Raw genomic sequence first — 24,787 nt, forward strand, 5'->3', positions numbered from 1 at the left:
TTAAATCTATGGTTCATTCAGTCATACTGGTACATCTCAGTGGGATTTCAGGTGAGGTGTTGGAATTGAGTTTCAAGAATTTCTCTGGCAGCTGGGTATGATTGTATGGCTAGAAAGACAGGGAAATAAGTGAGCAGGAAGGAGTGATGGGAATCCTCTGGGGCTATAGAAGGATTGTCAGGGCTTCATAGGTATTCAGGAATGAAAGTATCAGGGTTTGATGACCAGCTAGACAGGCATGGAGCAGAGGAGAACATGTCAGATCAGCTGAAGGGATTCCGGTGTCTTTATCCATCATAGGTAGAGAGACAAGAAAATGGGGACCAGGAGATCTGGATTTCCCTTTCATCTCTGATACCTCCCACATGTGGGACCTCAGACAGGTCTCTTGAACCTTGGATTATGTGTGTTCCTTCCTCACAGACTTGTCACAGAGGACCAGAGATGATCACCCTTGATGACAGGGAACCCGTAGTCTTCAGTTCTCATCCTGAAACCTCAGGTCCACCCTTTGCCTAATCTCCTGTTTCATGTCATCAGTCCCCAAGAGGTCAAGGTGAAGCTAGCACCCTCTGGGTTTCCCTTCCTCTCCTCTCTGCATCCTCCCCACAGGATACCTGTGTTGCTGGCCCTGTATGTGAAAATTCTCTAAAAATCCCCGTGTATCGGCTGTACCTTTACTCACCCATTCACTCATTTTGTGTACCAGTATGTATCTAGTGAGTTGCAGGTGCCAGAGACACAGAGGTGAATGGGGTAGACAATGCTTTTGCTCTTCTGGAGCTCAACTGCCATTCAAGGAGAGATGAGATTAATTAGTTAATTAATCAGTTAGGTCAGTGATCTGATGGACGGGGGCGAATTTTTAGATTCAAGAGTCTGAGAAGGAATCTCCGCACTAAGACCTGACTAACTCAGATGGAAACAAGAGCAAATGGAAAGGCCCTGGGGTAGCTTTGCGCTGGGAATGTTGAAAGCCTGGAGAGATCAGTGTGACTAAGCTTATTTAATGTCTTCCCATGCTGCGTAAGTGTCATCCTGACTTTCCTGCCTGCTGCCTTTACTGATTTGGCTTCACCAAGTTCCTCTTCTCCAGTGATCACAACCCGGATGGCAGTTCTTTACACATTGGACTGGGAACTCCCGGGTGTCAGGGATTGTCTCCATGGCTCTCCTAGCTGGGTCGATTCAGACACAAGTACAAGTTGGTTCAATAAACTCTGAGGTCCAAAAATCTAACCCTTAAACACTACAGAAGATACTGTTCAGATGGTAGCCATGCTCTTTCCAGCCATTCTCTTATTTTGCTTTACCCACACCAGCCCATACCACACCAGTCTTCTCACCCATCCTATGTGTTTATTGATCCTGTTTCCTGTTTTCTTCCTGCTTCCGGGACTGAACCAACCGGCTCCATGACGGTTGTCCCCTTGTGGGAAACTAAAAAAGGCTCCCATTGGCTCTTGGGAGGCATTTGTAAGATGGACGAGGATCAGTGCTCAGGGTCTACAGAACAGGGTCACAGCCTCCAAGGAGAACAGGGTCATAGCCTCCAAAGCCTGCTAGCCTGCTAGTCACAAACAGAGCCAGGAGTAAAATCCTGGGCCGTGACCTTTCAACAAGCTGAGCTGGCCAAAGAAAACTGCCCAAGGGCCCAGCCCTGCCCAGCCCTGCAGCCACCAGTTGCCGTGCTCATCTTGGAGCGCCAAGTTCCCATTTTGCTGGTGGAGAAAACTCTCATCAAGAAGATTAAGTGGGTGTATGACAGTGCTGGTGTAGCTGGAGTGGTGGCTGCTCCCCCTATTCTTTCCAGCCCCACTTTGACAGACATAGGACCCAGTTCTGGGAGTCCGTTGCTTGCTTCCTTTGCTCAGAGATCAGAGCCAGGTGTCTTTGGGAGCCGCGTTCGCTACTCCTGCTGAAGAGAGACACGGAAAGAGTACTTAACCAGGTCTCCACGAGTCCCCGGGAGTCGGGCTCCCGCCGCCACCTCGGAGCCCGTGGGAGCTGCGCCCCCGCCTCTGCCAGTCCGGGCCACGCTGTCAGTCTGCATTAGCGCTAACAGGCTCCAGACCGAGCGGGCTGGGCGCGGGGCTAATGCAATAGGCGCGTTACCTGGGGCACAGGCTACATTACCAGGTCGGCCTCCTCCGGGCGCGGCCAGAGCCAGCCAGCCCGAGTCCTGCTGGCCGCCCCGCGCCCGCAGAGCTCCCGGGGCCCCGCCTGAGTGCCACGCGGCGGAGCTCAGCCCGGGCTGGCGTCTGTGATCCCCGTGCCGCCCACCACGTGAGTGCGCCCTGCGCGCGGGACCGGTAAGTGTGCCGCCTTCCCCGAAGCACATCGCGAGCGGCTGCACCCGCTAGAGTGTCCCGAAGGCTCCCAGGGCTGTTGGGAGCCGTCTCCACTCCCTGGAGCAGGACGGAAGAGGCGAGTCGACTCCGGGCCCCCAACAGCCCGCAAGAAACTTGCCATTTAGGGGTGTGTCGGGGGGGGGGAGGGTGGCGCAGAGAATGACCCAGGTAGAGACGGCAGGGTCTTTAGCCCGACCCACAGGGCGGCCCGAGGAGGTCCCCACCTATGAGTTCTGTCTCAATCGGACGCACGTCACAACCTCTGTCTCCAAATTTTTCCAACTCATGTGCTCCCTTTTCTAGGAAGCCGGAGTCTGCTCAGCGCACGGATCCCAGCGTCCTGGGTTGCCCTGGGTGGTCTCAGTTAGTGCAAACAGACTGCAAGCCCTGGTGACCACTTTTTTCCCTTTCATACAAGCAGAGCTTCGGTGTGTCCCCAGTGCCTCCGAAGTCCCTCTCTCCAGCCGCACCCATGCTTCTGGCGCGAATGAACCCGCAGGTGCAGCCGGAGCTCGGCGGGGCGGACCCGCTGCCTGAGCAGCCCCTACGGCCCTGCAAAACCGCGGATCTGCTGGTGGTGAAGGAGCGCAATGGGGTCCAGTGCCTCTTGGCGTCCCAGGACGGCGACGCGCAGCCTCGGGAGACTTGGGGCAAGAAGATCGATTTCCTACTGTCCGTGGTCGGCTTCGCAGTGGACCTGGCCAACGTGTGGCGCTTCCCCTATCTCTGCTACAAGAATGGTGGTGGTGAGCGCAGGGTTGGCTGAGGCTTTAGACTTGGGTGGCTGCCTGCTCTCGTAGGAAACTGGGAAGGGAGCAAGGATATCCATGGAGGAGGAGAAGAGACACACAAACAAATTTAGTGTTCAGGAAAGAACTCTTTAGGGCGCCGGGAAATAGGATCAGAGTGCTATCCATTAGGGAAATCGAGGCAGGTCCTTGGACAGTGTTTCGCACAGGGGCTCCAGGACAGAATAGGGGGCACCTGGTTGGGTGAAGAACTCTTGAATCAATGCTGCTCCTGCAGCAAAGGGGTGTAGATCTTGAAAGGGTTCCCAAAAAGTTTGGGATGTTCCAGCCAGACATGAGATGAAGGTAATACACTGTTAGCCTTGGGGCTCATACACTAGGCCAAGTAGAATTACAGCCCTTGGATCCCCAGAGGGCTACAAGGGGAAGTGCACATAGCTTCTGTGAGATTAGGCCACTAGATTCCAAGAGCTGAGCTGGACCTTGAGGCAGGAGGCCTGGGAGACTGGAGTGTCCTCTTCAACTTTACAGGCTCTGGCTACATTGTGGAATGGGGTGCAGGTGAGCCTAGAGTAGACATCCAGCAGACAAACTCTTTTTCCCTCTTCTTAATGAACTGCCACTTTACCCATCTGCCCTGGAATGAGAGCACAGAGGTCACATACAGTTAGTTCCGTGGAAGCAGCCTCAAGCTCCGTCCTGGAGGGTTTGGAGCCTAAGATGCCCAAGCCACCCCAGTCCCACCACCTTTATGGAGATGTAAGCTCAGGAGTGCCCTGCATAGGGACATGAGCTTCTAGAGGAATACATTGGGCCACCCCTGATACTACAAGACAAGTCTGACTTGGAATTTAAGGGAAGTCAGTTAGAGGCAGGGTGAGAATTTACAGGGGGTTGCTGGGGGAGCTTGTGACTTTGTCCCCCAGAGTGGAAGATGCATAGCTCTTTGTCTCTGGACACTTGCTTTGGGATAAGCAATACCCAGTATTTGTAAAGAGGGTGTGGTCACCAAAGAGAACAGGTGGCCCCAAGTTGATCCTGTTGCATATAGAAGCATCAGCTCTCACTGAGAAAGCGAGTCAAAACTAGAGCCAACTGATGAGCAGCCACGTGTTCCCTTCCTGACATGGGTCTGTCTGTCACCATTAGGTACTCCAGATAAGTCAGCTGGGACAAAAGTCCCAAGTGTCAAGAAATGTTGCTTCCTGGTCTCTGGTGGCCCTTGCTACTACTCTTCTGGCTCAGTACTCTGACCCACAGATGCTGGTGAGGGAGAGAGAGAAAGCTAAGAAAGAGGAATACAACCTGAAGGTGAAACTTTTCCATGCTTGGTGGCTGCAGATCCGCCGGGGACTCTGGGCAGATTTGAGCTTTCTGGCCCTTAGGGACCAATGGTAGCAACAACAAAAAAGGTAGATTTTCTATATTTGCAGCAAGCAGGGAGATGAAGAGTAAATGACAAATTGGGAGCCCTTAGGACAAGTCACATGTCCTTAGTGACCGTCTGAGGCTGCTTGCCCCTAGACACCAGACACTCTGTCATCAATCAACAATATTTCTCTGGGTTAGCTCAGTGTAGGGCATAACACTAGGCTCCACAGGCGTCACCTGGATGTATAAGCCACCATTCCGCCTGCTGGGAGCATTGATTCCCAGAAGTCCTCGTTGCCGTGCTGTGATCCGTCCTATCTATTGTTATATGCCCACTGAAACTAAGCAACACAGATGGTCAACCCGACATATGAACTAAATAGATATTCCAGGGTTCTCATTGACACTATGTCCGTGTGGCCACTGTCGTGTTGCAGAGAGAACACCTGCTGTGTGCTGGATGATAGATTGGGGTCCTAGGGACAAAGTACAACAAATTTGTCACAGATGTAAAGTTTTCATTGAAATTGACAGAAGTTCCCTTTCCTGGGTATCCTGATCATGGAGTGGCCTATCCTGAGTTGTTCCACAATTTATCTTTTGTGGACCAGTTTTCCAAGCAGGCTAGGGAAAGCTGAGGTCCGTACTCTGGGTTTTTAATCTTCAATAAGGCTCAAATCCTAGGAATGAAGTAGAAGGTTCCTACACACTTGTGTTGAACAAATACATTCATAAAATAACCCAAGCTCTCAGAGATTCATTGCCAATTTCACAAACCATGACAGAAACACAATGTTGGAGATGTTGTGTGTGTGGCAGGGGGCCGTAGCCTAGACATCAGGAGTCTTGGCTGGGAAGTTATAGGCTCCAGTTTCTAACATGTAAGACTTTGGGCAACTCTCCGGGCCTTTGTTTCCTCCTCTGTCCAATAATCTTGTTCACCTAAGGACGGCCAAGGACTAAATGCACTAGTGCATGTGGTGAGCCAGTGTAGCATATGGCGTAGAGAGGGTGGCTTCTGCTTTTATCAGTGTCATTGGGATGCCATAGGAAAGAGATCAGGGAGTGACTGGTGCCATAGAGGTTTAAGGAGGTGCTGCTGAGCAGTGACTCAGGGGAAGTGAGTTCTGGTTGGAACTCAGCTGCTCTGGGCAGAGAGGGCTTGGAAAAACAGTATTTTAGCATCCACCTGGGACAGGCTCCTCAGAAGAGCAACTTCAGCTGGCTAGAGGGCAAGCCAGGAAAGATAAGGCTGAGAGGCAAGTTGGGGCTGGGCTGGAGAAGCCTTGGGTGCTAGGCTGAGGGGGAAGGGCCGCTACACCAGTGAATTTCCATCGCTGGTTAGGAGGTTGGCAGTTGGTCTGGGGATGGGTAGTAGAGCCCTTGGTCTGGAAGAACAGAGCAGTCTGATATTTAGTACTCCCGTCCCTGCTTCCGGGGATGGTCAGCTGCCCCCGCAGGCAGGCCTTGATCTCCCCTGAGACCCCTTACTGTTCTTTGTGGGCCCATTCTCCTTCAGTAATTCTAAATTCAGCTCCAGGGATGGGCAAGTTTGAATCCCAATCCTGCCACTCACTGTGACCTCAGACATCAAAATTTCTGTTATGAAGTGGCACAATCTTAGACGATCTCCACAATCCATTGCTCCCCAGTGCCCCAACTACAGATGGACACAAACCAGGCCTCATCATCCTGTCCTTTAGCAGCAGCCTGGCCCTGGGTCTTTGTGCTCTCTGGTGCCAGTGTTAACATAGAACTCTCCAAGTCTGAGTGTTTATACTGGCCTAGACTGGAGAATGTTTTGAACTGATGAAGGTTCCAATAGTTTATGCCCCTGGCTAATATTTTATGAATGAATTACTGTCAAAGATCAGCTTGTCTGAACATCTTCCTGAAGACCAGCTGCTGCGGTGACAGGATGTGAGTTCCAGATTGCTCCCTTTGAACCCAAGATTGGGTCTGTGCTGGTTTCTGGGAAGGAACAAATGTGTAGGTGAATGAGTACTCATTTCTGGAGGTGGCCTCTGTAGATTATCCTCTGCACATGACATTCTACATTGGATCTTGTGGCGGCGGTGGAGTTTTGGGTTTGAACATGCCCAGCTTTGAATCAGAGTCTGATATTTGCTAGAGAAGTGGCCTTGGACAAGCCATATGGTGTCTCTAAGCCTCAGTTTCCTTGTTCAAAAAAGAAAGGGGGTAATTTTAGCCCTCTCTACAGGGCCAGATAACATCAGACAATATAGATAAAGTACTTGGGATAAGGTCACGTAACAGGGGCTCAGTAGAAATGCTACCATTTTGATATTTTTGATGATACTGGTTACACACTGAACATAGGTGCAGGATGAAGTCTTAATTCTGAAACAAGTAGATTTTATTCTGAAAAGAAATTGATGGAGGAGATGAGGTCAAAGAGAACTCCTTAAGCCTGGGGCCATATTGTGGCAGCTTTAGTAGGCAAAAGTTGGGCTTTGTCCATGTCCAGACCGACTATAGTGTGCCATTATAGATTGCCCACGTGGACTGTGGGCTTAGCATTCCTGCATGGGGTCCCATGAGATGCTAGGATTCTAAGTTCCCAGTATACTTCCCTCACTGCCCAAATGCCTAGGATCCTCAATACTACTAATAAGAGTGGTGCTTATATAGACATCAGGGATTTACCAACTTGATACCTTCATGTCTAGCTTGGATACAGGGCCATCCACATATGGATCTTGATAGTGTGACACTTAATATTTAGCTCAGATGCACAAGGAGCCAAGCAGCATGATACTTGATCAGTGGAGTCTGCACTCCCCTCCCCTTCGAAGGAGTAAGGTACTGATCTGGGCTTATTATCATCCAACAGCCCACTCACTACTCGGAGCTAGCCAGAAGGAGCTGAAGGGCTGTTCCCAACCAAGTGGGGTCTAATGGAGAAAAATGCTGTATCTTGCCCTGTAGTCTCAAACCCAATTGCCTAAGTGAGGATTAAATTCTAGGACCAGTGGGGAAAGGCCCAGGGCTTTCATTAGTGGCACCCTCCAGGTGATTCATAGCAGAGACCTGTTTATTCAGCAGAAATCCATTGGCTAATGCCAACCCCTAGTACAGAGATGTTTGGAAGACAATCCCTGCCTCTAAGGAGTTGTAGTCCACTGTAGATAGTCTAGAAGTTCATGATGTGTTATACTACATTCCAAATGGGGACGGTGAGGTCCTGCTCAGTTCTTTGTGGGTCACATTTCCTGTAGTAATACAGTTCTGAGCATCCCAAACGTTTTCTGAGTTATTTGTCTTAAAGAGACTGGAATGGAGGAGATGGGAACCAGAATCCACAAAGACAGGTCAAGTTTGGGTGTGCCAGTGCAAAGATAGGTGCTGCATGAAAAAAAGTAGCCCCCAAACTTGTCTCCCTAAATCCCACCCACACTACCTCTGAGAGGAGCTGACTCATTCTGCCAGGGTGGCGTGAGTCTTGTAAGGAGCTGTGCTTGGGTATCAAGGCTCAGGTAAGAGGTCATCTTGAGCCAACACAAAAGTGAGAGAGGAATTGTCCCTCCACCCATCCATGCCACCCATCATGGCTCTGGGTTTTCCTGGGCAAATGACCCCATGCACGTTAAATAATGTGCAAGGCCTTGTTGCCTATAGGGGCCTGGGAACAGAACTCAGACACAGGACAGAAGAGCTCACCAGCATATACCAGAGGCTTCTTATGTGGCCAACGGGGCTGAAAATGAGAAGGAGCCAAAGGCCTTGGCCAGCAGAGTTCAATCTAGAGTTCTAAGAGCTGAGAATTCCAAATTTGGAGCTTTTACCAGAACTATTGCAAAGGTCTCTTGTCAAAGAAGGAAGAAGATGTGTTTTAATGAGGAGTTGTGCCTGCAGTTGTTATTTTGAGCTATGTCTACAAGAGGACTGTGTCCCAGTCTTGCAAGAGTTCGGGTAGCTTGCTGAACTTAGACACTAGTCCCTGAGATGCTAGAGGGGGCCAAATCTGGCTATTTTAGGTATTGGCCTAGGCATTGTTGGGCCTGATGGGAGCCTGAGGCAGTGACAGCCCACAGCTGAGCTGCAGGCATCCAGGAAGCTGCTCTTTGCGTGTTTACTCCTTGAACACACCAGAGTTTGGCCAGAATGCTGAGGGAATTCTGTCCTCAGGAGATTGGTCTAGATGACCTTCCTCTCTGGTTGTAGCTTCCAGGGACCACACTCTCTACACCTCATCCTGGTTCCTCAGACTTGGGCCATCACATTCCTCTGGGTGCCCCTTCCTACCCTGTCCCCAACCACCTTTCCTCAGATCCCCTTCACCTTCCCAGGTGTCTATCTAGTGACCTTAGAGGCTGCTGGCTTCTCTTCCTGATGAACCAACATTTACATGGAAAATTCCAGAACCTCCTGTGCCAGTGGGGTTCCTCTATAATGGTGGGATATCTGGCAGTGTAAGTGGTCCTGAGAGATGAATCCTTTTTCATTTTTACTAAAGTGATGCAAAAGCCCTTTGGCCAGAGTCTCTTTCTCAATGGATACTGCTCTTCCTTGTAAGGTGGTGTGAACATGTGTGTGTGTGTGTGTGTGTGTGTGTGCAAAGGTCTAGTCCTAGCATTGCATGAGTATGTACGGGTGTGTGCTGATGTGAAGTCATATGTTTTGGGGGGACCTCCTAGAAGCTGAGTCCCGGGGGGGGGTGTCCTGCTACAGTTTTCCCAGGTCTGTCTAGTGAGCCCTACACTTACACAACACAGGCATTCCAGAGCTGTAACAGGATTCTGGATTTTCAAGGCCTGTGTGAGGCTTGTGGCAATGTACAGCCACACGAGAGACACACAGGGACACAAGGACATGACAGTGATGTTCCTTGCAGACCGGGTACATTTACAAGCAACTTTTAATTCCATGATGCTACTGCTAAGCTGGTTATGAAGAGATGTCCTCAGCCCACCACAGCTACCCTGAAAGCCCCTTCTTAACTCTTCAGCCACACCCCTATTTTTGCTTTTTGTAAGAGAGCTCACACAGTGTGCTAGTTAATGTCCTCTTTTAGCAGAGATGTTGGGTCATTGGATGTTTTCTGGTTTTCATTCATACTCACCATATATCCATTAAAACATTTAAATTAAAATATAATTACACGCCAGGTGGTGGTGACTCACCCCTTTTAATCCCAGCACTCAGGAGGCAGAGGCAGGTGGATCTCTGTGAGTTCGAGGCCAACCTGGGCTACAGAGTGCGTTCCAGCAAAGGCACAAAGCTACACAGAGAAACCCTGTCTCAAAAAAACATACATTTGTATTTATATTTATATCACATACTCTTCCTATCCCCTCCCTCCGACCTCCCGTGTCCCCCTGTGTCACCGTTCTTGAGTCTTCGGGGATTTGCCTTCCGTGAAGCTTGTTGGTCACATCAGAGTCACTCGCTGTGGAGAGCTGTGGTTCCTGCAGCCCCTTCCATGTCTGTGCTTGCTCACCTTGTGGTGACTTGGAGTCAGCAGCAGGGGGGACGGGCTGCACACTGAGTGATTCACTGCGTCAGTGGTACCATCTGGAAGTTTAGAGTTAAGAGCACTGGCTAAAACAGACCTGGGGTGAGTTGGCTGGGTCTCTTACCTCGACCAGGTAGAAGGGAATGTGGACTGTCTGTTGGCAAATCTTAGAACCAACGTCCAACACTGATGTCTGCCTCTTCCCTGCCCCCTCTCCCCTTGGGGTACTGACTTCAGTCTTCAGGTCTACCCAACTGTTTAGGACCTAACTTCCTATTCCGATCCAAGCTCCAGGCCCCCATGGGATGTAGCAAGTGACAGCCGAGTGGGACGCAGGCCAATCAAGCTTAGAACCTAAGATGTAAATGTTTACTAGTGTGGACAAGCGACTTGATTTTTCTGAGTCTCGGTTTCCTTTCCTGTAAAGCAAGAGTGGTGATTATCTCTCAGGGGTAGTTCTAATGAATACTGTGTACCACCCAAGTGGCCTGGCACAGACTGGGTTTCCATTAAAGGGCACATGTTATTTTCACTAAGCTGAGGGACTCCGCTCATCAGCACCGTCCTTATCAACACTATCCCTGCCAGCTATGTGAGCAAATGCCAGAAGGGCCCTTCCTGTGAGAGAGGGGGCAAGGCAGAAGTTAAATGAAAAAAAGGAGACCTTGATACATGGCGTTTCAAACAATTCCAGCCTGGAGCAGACTTTGGAGTGCTGGGTGAGCCTATGACAAACAGACCAGATAGCTTGGCTTGTCCCCAATCCAAAACCACTGCCCTTCCCATATCTTATTCAGACTCATATTTTTTATCTGCACTAGAACCTTCTAGAATCTGCAGGCTATGTTGGGAACAGGCCTAGGACTCAGAAGCCAGGCATATCAGGGCCCAAATTATATATCTATAACTCACCAGGTATATAAGCCTGGTCAGCTCACTTGATTTGACCCCAAGCCCCAGTCTCCTCCTCTGGAGAGCGATCACAGCACTTGTTTGCTGCCAGAGGGGTTCTGGGTAATACAGCTGAACTCAGATACTTGTGATTGCATGATATGTATGATACGAATATGCAGTAGTTTCTGCTACTCTCCAACCTGGACCTATGTCTAGCTGGAAATCACTTGGGTCTTGTAACAACAGGACCAGCACATCGTGCTTTATCCTTGAAAGCCCCAGGCTTTCCATGCAGAAGGCAGACACTGAGTCACTGGGTGAGCTTGCCTTGGATACAGTGTACCTCTGCTCCAGTTCTTTTTAGTGAAGAGCTGCAGTTTCCACTCATAAAATGGAGTCAGCAACGAGCTTAGCTCTGTAGAAATGCCATAAGGATATAATGAGGTTGCATGGAAAGTGCCCATACCACAGCAGGGCCTTGGACAGAGTGAGCTGTTGAGCTATGTGTTAAAATCCTCAGTGTCGTCATCTTTACACACCCTCAACTTGGCTCATTTTCCTGGTGTGGATGGGTCAGAGACTGCCACTGTTAGAGCATCTCAGTCAGATGTCCAGGAGGAGTTGGGTTTTGTGCTGGCTGTGCTAGGAAAGGAACTAGCTACTGTTTTGCTTGGATCCTGTTGACCTGCCATACATACATCCCTGAGTCATGGCACCAGATAACCCATGTAGCTCGTCAAGGGTGTCAGGGCACACAGAAATTTAGCCTTGGCACTGAGACGTGTCTCACTCCACCAGGATTGTCTCCTGTGGCCTAGGACCCCCTTCAGGTTCTACCCCAGGGAATGGGCTTCTTCTGGCCTCTTTGTACCAGCCTTTTCCTCCAGCAGCCTACAGCAGGATGAGCCCCACGGACAGGAAGGAAGTCTGAAGGAGAATCCCTCTGTCACTTATCAACAATGCCATCAGGAAGCGCTGACTTCTCTCTCTGCCTAGCAATGTCCCCCAGGGGACACACTGACCCTGATTGCATCATTTTCTCATGGTTTGCTGTGGCATTCTAATGGGAAAGCAGTAAAATCAGGACTTGGGAAGCCATGTGAGACCTCCCATGATATCAGTTGTGCTGTCTCTCCTTGTCCGGTCTCCTTAGTTTTTGCCTGTGAAAGGAAAGGCTGGGCTTGCCTGGAAGGTTCCAGAGGGAAGTTTCAAGAAAGGGAAGGTTCTGTGTTTAGACTAGTTTGGTAGAGGCTGCATCTTGTGGTGCTTCCCGGCATGTACCATGCACCAAAGTCTATGAGAAGCTGTGGAAACACAGCTCTTTAGCTTTGTTTCACTCAGATTTTATTTATCTGGCTGTAGATGTGCATTATTATGATTATGAACACGATGACTGCCATGTTTGCTGATATATGTATACCAAGCTTTCTTCATAACTCTATTGCCACAAGACACACCTGCCCTGGGAAACCGCCCGATGAAGCAGATGAACAGGATCCTCACAGCTATTGTAGATTCTTGACTGCAGCCCTTTAAGGGGCAGCTATCCTGCAGGTCTAATGCTGTGTGTGTGCTTTGCAGGTGCCTTCCTGATCCCATACACGCTGTTCCTCATCATTGCTGGGATGCCACTGTTTTACATGGAGCTGGCTCTGGGGCAGTACAACCGGGAAGGGGCAGCCACGGTGTGGAAGATCTGCCCTTTCTTCAAAGGTAGGGATGATCTGAGGGACGTCAAATATTTTCTCCAAAGCCTTACTTGGTGCCTTCTGAAGAATCTGCTCCCAAGGGGAGATTTAAGGCAGACCAATTCTCACATGGGGCTCACAGGCATTGACAAGGTCAAGACTGTCCACCATTTAAATTTACACAAAGAAATTAGGTTATATCAAGTGTAGCCTTAAACTTGGACTCCAGGCTAGGTCCCACTGTTGAGTGAATGACTACAGAGTATTTTTATATATGGGAAATACAAAGATAGCAGGGATCTCAGCACACTTACCTCTGCTTTCACTTCTTTCTCTCATGGCAGGCATGATAAGTTGATCATGGATGCCTTCAAGTTCAATCAGAAAGCTGCCTTAGAAAGCTTACAACAGCCATGATAGCTGTAAGATGAACTTGCACTTGAATTTAGAACAGGTCTGTGGGAAGTAACCATGACAACTACCAGTCTCCATCCCCTAGACTGTTGGAAGAAGGGTGTGGAGCAAGGCCAGTATCTCTCAAACACTGGTTAGAAAAATAGTGACATTGAGGACAAATATGTCTCCCATGAGCTTCTTCCTCAGTGGCAAGAGTCTCTTCAGCATCTTGTATATACTCAGTCCATGGTAAGGACAGGTTGACATAAAGGTCTTACAAAATACATGGATTAGCATCTTTTCTGTTTAGTTACCTGAAATCCAACTCAATATGGCTTTTAGTACTCTTTATGTTTTTACAAATTTTGACTATTTATAAACTTAGCATACAAAGTGATGGCCTTCATTATGGAATTTTCATATATATGTATATGACTCAAATCAAACCAGTGAAAGCTTCTCGGGGTTCTTAAAGAAGCCATGAATAATATATATATATATATATATATATATATATATATATAAAATTAGACTTTGACTTATTGGCTTATGTTAAAGTCTGGGGTCTGGTCAGGTGCAACTTGATCCAGGTGCTCAAAGAGTACTGTCTGGTCTGGAATCTCTGTCTCAGGTCTATTTTCTCCTATACTGACATCATTCCCAGATGCATTCTTATCAACTGCTAACAAAGACGGCCACTAGCAGCTACAGGTTAAATTCTGCCAAATATAACAGTTGAAAACAACAAACATATGTGCAAACAACAACAATAACAATAACAAATCCTTATGTACTTATGGCTTCACTAAAAAGACCCAGAGAAAGCTTCACTGGTTTGGCTTGAGTCCTATGACTGTCTGTTAACCAATCAGTATAGCTACAGGGAAGCAACACTCTGTTTGGCCAAGACTGTATCAAGGAAGCTGGGATTAAATCTCAGCACTAAGAATTAGTGAGGATCATCAGGTGTGGTGGCACATGCCTTTGATACCAGCACTTGGGAGGTAGAGCCACATAGATCTCTGTGAGTTTGAGGCCAGCCTGGTCTACAAAGCAAGTTCCAGGACAGCTAGGCTGTTACACAGAGAAAAAAAGAATCTTGAAAAAAAGAAGAAAAAAGAAAATGCTGAGGATAATCCCTTAAAGCAATGAGTGTGTAAGAAAATTTTCTACTCTTAAAAAAAAAAAAAGAGCCACAGCTATAATCCTCCAGGAGCTTCGTAAGTTTTCAGTCAGTATGTTAACACAGGACACAGCTGTTTGAGGTTGGACCCTGTGAGCACACTGCTGAGAACCTGTCCGGGAGTGCTTGGTTGGGAGAGCTTCCCCTAGAAGCAGGTCCTGGGGAAGGATTTACACATAAGGAGTACCAGGGAAGGTGACAGGGTCTTAGGAACATCAGTTGGAGACTGGAAGCCTGTCTCTAGTGAAGGAGCCCGTCACTGGCCAGTTTCACTGCAGGTAGGGAGAGAGATGTGAAACACACCCCTGTGTTATCCTGATTGAGTGACGAGGGAGCTGTAGTGTTTACACTCCAATACCTGATATAATTTTAAGGCCCCGGCACTTCTGTTTACCTGATGAGTGGACCAAGAGAGCTACAGTGGCGGAAGATTATGGGTGGGCCTCTGGCAATCTGATCCAGAAAAGGGAAGGTGCAGGAGTGTGCTGTGGCTGGAGCCCACTTCCAGGGGTGAGGGGGAGAGCCTTGGGACTGGGACGAAAGCCTGACCTCTTTGTCCCCACACAGGAGTGGGCTACGCAGTGATCCTCATTGCCCTCTATGTTGGCTTTTACTACAATGTCATCATTGCCTGGTCACTCTACTACCTCTTTGCATCCTTCACCTTGAACCTGCCCTGGACCAACTGCGGCCATGCCTGGAACAGCCCCAACTGCACTGACCCCAAACTCCTCAACGCCTCGGTGCTGGGAGACCATACCAAATACTCCAAATACAAGTTCACACCGGCTGCCGAGTTTTATGAGTAAGTCATGGGTGCCTCACCTGCATACTCAGGCCTGGACAGGAGCTGAGCCAGGCATTCAGGAAAGCTACAGAGCAGCTAGGGGCATGGCAGTCAGCATTTGAAAGGTGCAGGCTTGATGCCAAGTTAAGAACAGAAGATACAGGAGTGTATAGAGCACCTGGTGGAGCCTCTGGTATAGGACAGGAGAGTGGAGGTTGGGAGCCAGTATGTCAGCATTTGGACAGGAAGCAAGATGGTATTAAAGGTGGTGTGTGGTCTGTAGGACATAAAAGGCAGAGAACTTAAGAACTAAAACTAAGTATGCGGAAGAGTGGGAACTCACAGGAAGGACAGCTGCTCAGAGGAAGTGACTGTAGGAACTGATGATGTCAGCCAAGAAAATATCCTGAAGCTAACTGGTAGATAGTGTCTCCATAACTGGAATCTACATCTGTCTGGTCCTGAAGCTGTTCTTCCATATACCTCATGCTGGGGGCCCCCATTTGGGGGAATCAAACCAGATGTATGCAACTTAGAAACAGTATGTTTACAGTGGTGTGTGTGTGTGTGTGTGTGTGTGTGTGTGTGTGTGTGTGTGTATGTGTGTGGTGTGTGTGTGTGTGTGGTATGAGTGTGTGTGTGTGTGTGTGTGTGTGGTATGAGTGTGTGGTGTGTGTGTGTGTGTGTGTGTGTGGTATGAGAGTATGTGTGTGTGTGTGTCATTGGCTGGTGGCAGTGGACAGAATATTTTAAAAAAATATATAGCATTTCAGTTGGAGTAATTTCAGAAGAAGAAAAGCTGTAAGAACAGTACATGGGGCCCTTCCTCCCCAGCTTCTAATGTTGACACCTTGGGTAGCTGCTTTGTACTATGGAAATCAGAAAATTAATGCTCACATGTTATTAGCTAGTCTACTGAAGACCTCATGTGAATTTCACACTTCCTGACATCATGTTATGATATTTGGTTGTCACATCTGCTTAGTCCCCTCCAATATGGGTGCGTTCTTTGAGCTTTCCTTGGGTTTCATGACCTTGACACTTCTAGAGAGTACTGGCCAGTGAGTCTATGAAATATATGTCAAGATGGATTTATTTGTTGTTTTCTCACATTCTGATTGAGGTTGTACACTTTTGTCAAGGGCACCATAGAGGCACTGTGGTGCTTTTCTCAGTGAGCCTTGTCTGTAGGACATGATGCCAATCTGTCTTGTTACCTGTGATGTTAACCTTGAACGTGGCAAAGGTGGAAGCTGCCAGCGTCTTCCAGGATAGAGATATTTTTACTTTGGTAATTTTTGCCTTTCAGAGAGGTACTTTAAGGTTATGCAAGTATCCTGTTTCTCATACTTTAACTTATAGTGCCTATTATTAATTTTTGCAGGTAAGGATTTCTGTTATAGCGTTTAATTGTCGCTTGCTATTTCCATCATTCCTTCTAGAATAACTGAGTAGAGCCCTCCTGTAAAGACCAGCTTTTCCCCTCGTGTATTTAATCCAGTTTACTCACTTGAATCAGAATGGGATCCTGAATATTTATTTGATCTGTGGTTGACTCCTGAGCCATCATTATTCACCCTGTTGGCCTCTTGGTCTCCGCTCTGTTTACCTAGGTCTTGGTGAAGGGAGTGGCTGGCTTGTTTTCTGTCACATAACTTAAAACGTTTGTATGTTTCTGTCCTCAGAAGACAACCTCAATTGATCCCTCCAATACGAGTGAGCCTCATTTGAACAATACCCTATACGCATGTCGGTGGTTGAGCACAAAGTCCAGACCACAGGCGTGCAACAGGACAGGTAGACCCCACTGCACTCCCCCTTCAAGGCTCATGCGATCCATTGCAGAAGCCCCACACTCTGCTAAACAAAAACATAGATTATATATTCTGATTTATCTCCCAGGTCATACACAAACCCCAACAGACGAAAGTACAGATACCACCAAAGTCCAACTTGGTGAACCATGAGTTTTATTGGGGTTATTTACAGGGAAGTCAGTAAGGGGTTGGTTACTTACTGGAGCAGAAATGACTCAAGGACAGTTGTATCACCAAAGCCCACCCCAGCATGGATGACAGACAGCTCCCCAAAGCTGGGATCCTGGAGCACACTGCACAATCTGTAGATGGCTCAACAGGTTGGAGAGTGTCCTTTTCAAGTGACTGTGGTCGAAAGCTTTTCTAGGCATACCTGCTGGTTTCTGCTTCTTCCAGGCAGCTCAGAGTCTTCGCAGCTTCTCTCCTCTGAGAGTCTTGTTGGCAGCTCTGTTCTCAGAGGAACCGTCAGCTTTTATTGCTTACTCTGGCATTCAGTGGCCTAGTTAATCTGGTCAGTTTCAAGTTGTTTACCTTTCTGCTTACGGAGCTTCCCATTAGGATGGAACCTGGTTAGTACTATCTTTTCGTTATGACCATTGTGACCTGAAATGTTGCTTGCTCTGTGAATGAGGAAATGGGAGCAAATCAGCAAATGCCTCGTCCCAGGTGCCCAGTTTCGAAGTAGCATTGGAAGCGAGTTTGTCCCTAGCACAGTCCAAGGACCAAGCTCTTAGTATAGTGAAGTGAAATCTTGGCTACACATTACAGTCACCTGGGGAGTTTCAAAAGGCTCTGCTGCCAGGATCTTACCAGCCTGGGTACATCTAGGGCACATGGACTTTTGTTATCAGTCTCTCCCCAGAATCCTACCATCCAGCCATCATCAAAAGGATTAGTCCTTACAGTTCCCTGTCCCTGTGGGGTCTCATGCCATAGGAAATCTAGCACCTCCTTCATTCTTCTCCAGAGGAGCATGGACTCAGACCCCAGAGCTGTAGCTAAAGTTCTGGGAGTTCTTTCATATTTTATGAGTGTGGTTTGGACAGGGAAGCAGTGAAAAATGGAGGCTGGGGGTACTGCTGATCCATGCTTCCCGGCATGCTCCTCTCCCAGAGCAAACAGCATTGTTTTTCTTTAGCTCCCGGCGGTCATTGTTCTTATAAATTAAAGTGGTAAATGAAAGCCCCCCATCTTGGTCTGGTTAGTATTTGACTCCTCCCCTGAGTGGCCAGCATGTCGACTCCCACAGAGAGGCACAGCAGGAGGGAGTAGAGACCTAGTGCTATTGTTGCTCTGAGCTCCTTCCAGGCCCAACCTCGTGGTGGAAGGAGAACATTCTTGTCTAAGGTTACACAGGGGCCTGGGGGCCTAGGGAAGAGAGCAGAAAGCAGGGAGAGTGTCGGAAACCTTCCACTCTATAGATTTCTCCTTTCCCATCCTCTGTCTCCTGCTCCCACAAGCCTTCATGGCTACCCTGAACTGGGTTCTGAGCATGCTTTTACATCTGAATCCTACCTTATTCTCCCCATTTGTGGAGGCAGAAAATGAGTGGCGCTGTCAGACAACTAAGTAGAGGCCCAGCTTTAGGTCTGAGGCAGAGCGGGGCCTCCGCATCTGCCCCAGGTCTCAGAGGTCTGGCTCAGGAGTGAAGGGGCCTCTGCTGGTAGTCAGGAGACCTTCTCACACCTCCCTTTCCTCAGTCCTGCCTATAAACTTTCCAGAGCACAGCATTGTCGTGGGCTGCCTTTGGATTTTCTGTAGTACATTTCCCTTTTATTGAAATACTTCTGCTTTTAAGACAACTCAACTCTGTCTGGAGAGCCAGCAAATGTGAGTCCCAGTGCCAGCGCTGTGGAGGTTGGGTAATTCCTTCTTTTTCCCCAGGCATGCTGGTCAAGTTTGTTGCCATCTTGTACTCATTTAGGCTGACAGACTGAACACATCATTCAAGGGAACAAAACTACTCTCCCCAGACTCTGGGCCTGAAGCCACACAGCTCCACTGCTGAAGGCCACTAAGGTCTTTATCTAGAAAAGACACCTTCAGTGAACGTGTCAGGATAGAAAATTTTTACCCATGACACCATTGGCGAGGAAGGGAATTCTCCCTCCTCCCTAATACTAACCCTTCACGCTTAAATGTCAAGTGAGAAATGGAGCCATTTTGGCCCGAAGGCTTAGGAAAACCTGGATGGTGCCCTCAGTGATGATTCACATCCATTAAGCTGCCAGAAAAGGAATACAAACCCAAGCTACTCATGCCAACCCCACAGCCTGGGAGGTTGGCCCTCAATTCTCTTCTCCATGATCAGCTCTGGAGTCTGGTTCTTCAGATGCATGTGGGGAAGCATGTTCCGTGAGAGCAACTTCAGTTGTGTGACTAGACATTCAGGTATTTTCCCAAGTTTCAGGCAAGCAGGGGTGAGTCTTTGCAAAGAGAGAGAGAGAGAGAGAGAGAGAGAGAGAGAGAGAGAGAGAGAGAGAGAGCTAATGCATGTGTGATTTTTAACAGTCAAATTAGCCAAATGACAATTGGCACACTGGACTCATAAAACTATGACATGAAGCAGAATGAAGCATCAAGTGAGGCTAGACTATTCATTCTATTTTTGGTCACATTCAGCCATTCATTCCACTCTATCCTCACTGCCTCCTTTTCTCCTTTCTTCTCTTCCCATCTCTTCTCTTTTCCTTCCCACCTTCCATCATTTCTTTCTTTGGAAATAAAGGCTCTAAGTCAGGGAACCACTTCCGATTTGAGAACAGCAGGATTCAAAGGTTGGCCAGGCTGACAAATCGGGTTGGGAAATGTATTCTAGGATGCAGGAGCAGAAGTTTCCAAGACTCTTGCCTAGGGTCTGGGGAGCATCTGAGGAGTATAGACAAATGTCTTGCTGTTGCGGGGAGCAAAAGGCAGGTGTGGCGAGAGAGGCATGAACTTGGCAGTGGTGAGCTCTGAAGGCTGCCTGATGCTGGCGGGCTTATATACCTCCTAGAGCTAGACTTCACAACTTGACATGTGTAATTTAGGGTAGGATGATTCTTTCTGGGGAGCGGGGTGGGGTAGCCATGGTCCTGTATGTTTGGCAGTGACCTTGGCCTCTACTCAGTGGATACCAGCACCAGCTGTTTCCCTCCATGTATAATGTGTTAGATCCAGACACAGGAAGTAGTGTCTCAGTGAGAAGCTCCGTTTTAGGTGATAGGGGGCCTCTGAGGATTTGGAGACAAAAAAGTGACAGGGTTAGACCGATGTGCACAGGTGTCATCTCCCAGTAGTAGAGAGTGGATTTAAGAGAGCTAGTGTGAGTCAGAGAGACCAGGATTGAGGGATCCAGTGACCTTTTCAATAGTCTTGGAGGGAGAGGATAAGGGGTCTGATATGGGACAGGCTAGTGAGAACCAGAGCCAGGACTAGCAACAGCCAGGCACAGGGACTGTTTAGGAGGATTTGAGACATGGTGAGCAGTATGAAGCCAAATCAGGTGACCTAGGGCTTCAGAGACTGGCTATTGGGGAATGGGGGTCTCTGTAGGTCTTGATCACTCACACAGCTTCATTCATCATTCACAAATAATGTCTTCCACCTCTGCGCCCAGCTCATCCTGTGCTCTCCTGGCTGCTAGCATGGCCTGCTCATGCTCTTTGTGGGGTCTTGTGAATGCTCTTCAGCTTCCTCTGCAGACACCTGCTACTGTTCCCTGAAGCCTAGCCCCAGATGCATTGATAGCCACAGCTGCCATTTGTGAAGCATTTCCTGGGCTCAAGGTATGGCCAACATCTGCAACTGAATCCTTATGAGGGCCCTTTGCTAAAGATGTTAGCATGAGCCTCTTTGCATGGGCCCTATCCCGGGTGCTTCATGCAGGCTAGAGTCACCAGCCTCTAACACATAGCCTGGATCAAAGCAGAGCTACAGAGGGCTTGGGGCTAGGCATGGGATCAGGTTAAACAGGATCCAGGGACAGGGCCCACTGTGGGAGCCTGGAAAGCTTCTGTGCCACGTTCTTCTACTTCCTTTCACGTTCATGCAAATACTAGACATCCGATAGCGATGAATGAATTACTAAATGAATGAATGAATGAATGAATGAATGAATGAAGCAGATAGCATTAGCAGTGGTCTTCACACTTTTACAGGCCACTCACAAGTGTTAACTCCTCAGAGGAAAGCTCGTGGATCTCCAGACTGGGAGTATACACTCTCAGCAGCACTGAGCCTGATTTTTTGAGCTGGTCTAGTCAAGGTGGTTCAACTTCCCATTACCCTTACCTGTGCGCTCCTCCAAGCACCCAGGCTTCCACAAGAGTTATAAGCCCACTTCTCAGAAGTCTCCCTGAGCCTTCTCTTCCTCAAGTACAGAAAGCCAATTGTATTATACCATTAAAGTAGACAGTTTCTGGAAGGCTCAAATTGGTCTAGCAGAAGCCTGTCATTTTGGTAGGCCTCTGTTGTAGTAGGTTCAATCTTTGGCTGTCAATCAAAGACATTACTGCCCAAATACCAACTCCCCAGAGGCTCTGACTTAATTGGTTAAGAGTGAATAGACAGCAGCAGATCTCTTTATGCTATAAAACATCTTTTAAAAGATTGATTTTGTCTGTTCTGGTGGCTCATGGGAGACTGAAGCAGGAAGATTGCCGTGGGTTCCAGGCCAGCCTCGGCTACATAGTGAAACAGAACATCCAACAGCAACAAGGAAGAAAAAGATTTATTTTGACATTAGATGATTAATACTAATGTGTGAGTTGAGAATCCTGTTCCTGAAGGGGAACAATGCTCATAGATGGGGCTGCGCTCACAACTGGTGCCCCTGGCAGGTTCCGAATTATATTCAAATTAAAGCCTTTATTTCATAATTCTCTTTAGGTGAAGGTGGAAGAAGAGAAAGAAAACGGGGAGGGGGGGAGAAAAAGAGGAAAGGAGGATGAGAAAGGGTTTTGGGGACAAAGAGGAAGAGGGTGCTAAGAAGGCAGATACACGTATGTATACATAAATATTAGATAACAAATATAAATATTTATATAGATATATTTTAGACAATTAACTGTCTTCCCATCAAAGATGTAAGGTTTTTTTGCCACCAGTGTGTCCTTTTGAATGAATGTTTTATTCTAAGGAAGGATAGCGTAGGAACCTGCTGCTTGCATGTAACACTTCAGTGTTATATAACCAGCCTCTCTCTGAAGCTGAACACAGACATTTGTAGAATGACACACGGAAGTGAAATCCCTATGTGGAGAAATGGGAGGTTGCCTTGGGCGGTATGAAGGACCTGGAGAGCTGGCCTTTCCCACAAGGAGAAGGAGGACTTACGAGAAGAACCAGCATGTCGGAGACTCACCTTTCTTTCTTCCCTAGCTCTTCCTAGAGTGGTTCTGGGTCCTCATTTCTAAAACAGAAGATGGACTGCTGGGTTTAACTACAAGAGTTGAGAACATTTGTCTGTTCTGAATACAACACGTAGCTGCCAGACCTGGGCTGAGCCCTGGAAACCCAGGAGTGATTTATCTACCTCTCTCTCCTGGAAGACCTTTGTGTGGTGAACCTCGATATCACACTGTGAAAAATGTGTCTATTCTGAACAGGAACAGACGAATGTCTGTGTCTTGCCATTATCTCTGCAGTGCTACAGAATAGCACGTGTGCTGATACTAGGTAGTTAAAGTAATCTAGAGATGATATAGAGTGCACAAAAGAAGCTGTGTATGAAATACCCAGTACAATGCCATTTTATCTAAGGGGCTTGAGCATCTACAGATTTCGGTATCTGTGGAAGGTTGTGGAACCAATCCCCCAGGGATACTGAGAGATAACTATGCAGTCAGCCTTGGTGTCCCAAGTAGATGCTCTTCTGGCAGATGAGTCAGGAGCCATGGGAACTGAAAGGGTTAAAGATATATGGCAAGGGTTATTGGTGAATCCTTCTGGAGGAAAAGACATTGGAGGCAGCATTGTCGGCCAGCTGTGGCCTTTGAGTGTGGCACTCAGAGGCAGGTAGGTGGAGAGCATTCTGGGGGCCCCCTATAGCTCCCTGACTACTCACATTTGCAACTCTTTATTGTGATTTTACACTTAATGCCACTGCCGATGTTGGATATAACCCCATGAAGGCAGGGACTGCATGGCAGGGGCCTCCCAGGTGTGTCTGTGGTCCAGATAGGCCAGCCTGGAGCTGACCTTTCGAGAGGAATGCATGGCATAGGTGTGGTCAAAGGTCCCACTAAGGTACTCTCTATTCTCCTTGCTGACTTCCTAGGGTGTAGAGTTATCTGTGAGCCTCTGCACCCTGTGGGACACCCAGTTCCTGGGTCCTGAGCTACTATGTTATCTATTTGTCTTATTGACTTTGGGTTCTAATTAACAAGCGGTCATTTTCTTACTGTCCTGATTTTCATACCCTCACTGTACGTGGTATGCGAGGGTCTCAGGCTTTCAGAATGCTTATTCTGTCTGTTTTCATTGCTTAAAAATGCATTTTATGGAAGGACAACATAGCACAAAGAAATGCATATCAAAAAGGGACAGCTCAGTGACTGTCACAAACTGAACACAGCCATGTGACCAGCACCCAGCTCAGGAAACAGGTCCCTAGGAATGCCCATGGGTCCCTCCCTAGGCCACAACCCTCACTTCCAGCCCAGATTGACTTCTGACCATCTAGATTAATTTTCCATGTTTCACAGAACTTCATATGCATGAAATCAGACAGAAAATGCTCATTTGATTGTCTGCCATAAGATATGAAAGGTTCATTTCCGTGGGCATAGATGCTTCCTAGTACGCCACACTCTGTCCATTCTACCATTGGTGGATTTTTGTTTTGGGGGTTATTTTGTGTGGGTGAACACTAATTCTACTAGTGGTGGATTTTACTGTTTAGGGGTTGTTGTGTATGTGTGGACACTGTTCTTTCTCCTACTGAGAACTGCCAGTTTAGAAAGTGAACTCTAGAGAACAGGGGCCTTCCCTGTCTTATCATCATGTTCTCAGGGCCAGTAAGTGGCACTCCAGCAGGCCATCCTGGGTGCGGGCCGTAGCTGAGTGGCGGGTCCTGTCTCCATCCCTAGGCACTTGGTCATCCTCCCTGACGCTGCCCTCTTTCCTGCTCGCAGGCGCGGTGTTCTTCATCTGCACGAGAGCAGTGGGATCCATGACATCGGCCTGCCCCAGTGGCAGCTGCTGCTCTGTCTGACGGTCGTCATCATCGTCCTGTACTTCAGCCTCTGGAAGGGCGTGAAGACGTCGGGAAAGGTGATGTCTCTGTGCCTCTCTAGCTTGGATATTGGCTTTGGAAATGCACATCTTGTTTTGTGTTCTCCCAGCTATGACCATGTGGTTGGTGCAAATCGGTGGGTCTAGGACCCCAGGTTCAGGGCATCCCCTCAGCTCTACCACCATGTGGACAAATCTGTTACCCTAAACCTGACTCCGCCCAACAGCAGCGTCAAGGGTGCAAGTAGATCGGGCCTACTCATAATTTCCCTTGAAAGCTTCCATAATAGCTTGGGGCATTGCCTAAAGTCTGAGACCAAGGCTAAAGATTTTTGACCTTTAATTCTCATCTGAAACTGCGTGTAAGCATTGCATTGTACTCAGGAAATCGACGATTCGCATTACTATAAATAAGTCCATGCTGAATTTTTGGGAGAAAGATGTTTTGAAAGATAATTAGATGCATGTTTTTGTTCTAATGCAGCGTTGGGCACCCACAACTGTCTAGATAATTAGGAGAACATAAGGTTAGGTAGAGCGTGAAGGTGGCATTCTGAACTTGGATGATGTTGCCTCCTGTGGTCAGCTCTCAGCGATGGTGAATACTTACGGAGGCTCCAGTTGATTCTCAGCTTGGGGAATAACATGGGGGTAACAACCCTACTGGGACTCTATGTTGCCTAGAATTCTACTGTAATTAAAGACGATAGAGCTAGGAAGTGTTCTTTCTAATGTTTTACTTAGATAATTGTTTGGAACAAGCCACACCAAAATATAGTGTGTTAAAATGGTAAATATTTTATCATGTCTTATAGTTCTGGGAATGGACTGGGCTCAGGTAGATAGTTCTTCTTCTCTGT

At 48.0% G+C, this 24,787-nt stretch overlaps 1 protein-coding gene across 1 annotated transcript in view; it reads left to right on the plus strand.

Moving 5' to 3' along the window:
* Positions 1 to 2,823: 2,823 nt before the first annotated feature.
* The window catches only part of Slc6a2 (solute carrier family 6 member 2), a 37,333-nt gene continuing 15,369 nt past the window's right edge, over positions 2,824 to 24,787 (plus strand). The window contains exons 1-4 of the mRNA XM_059262680.1: positions 2,824 to 3,097; positions 12,423 to 12,554; positions 14,676 to 14,913; positions 23,828 to 23,966. Coding sequence (XP_059118663.1) covers positions 2,824 to 3,097; positions 12,423 to 12,554; positions 14,676 to 14,913; positions 23,828 to 23,966 — 783 coding nt within the window. The remainder of the gene's footprint in view (positions 3,098 to 12,422; positions 12,555 to 14,675; positions 14,914 to 23,827; positions 23,967 to 24,787) is intronic.

The sequence above is a fragment of the Peromyscus eremicus genome, chromosome 5 (assembly GCF_949786415.1).
Source record: "Peromyscus eremicus chromosome 5, PerEre_H2_v1, whole genome shotgun sequence".
Taxonomy (NCBI): domain Eukaryota; kingdom Metazoa; phylum Chordata; class Mammalia; order Rodentia; family Cricetidae; genus Peromyscus; species Peromyscus eremicus.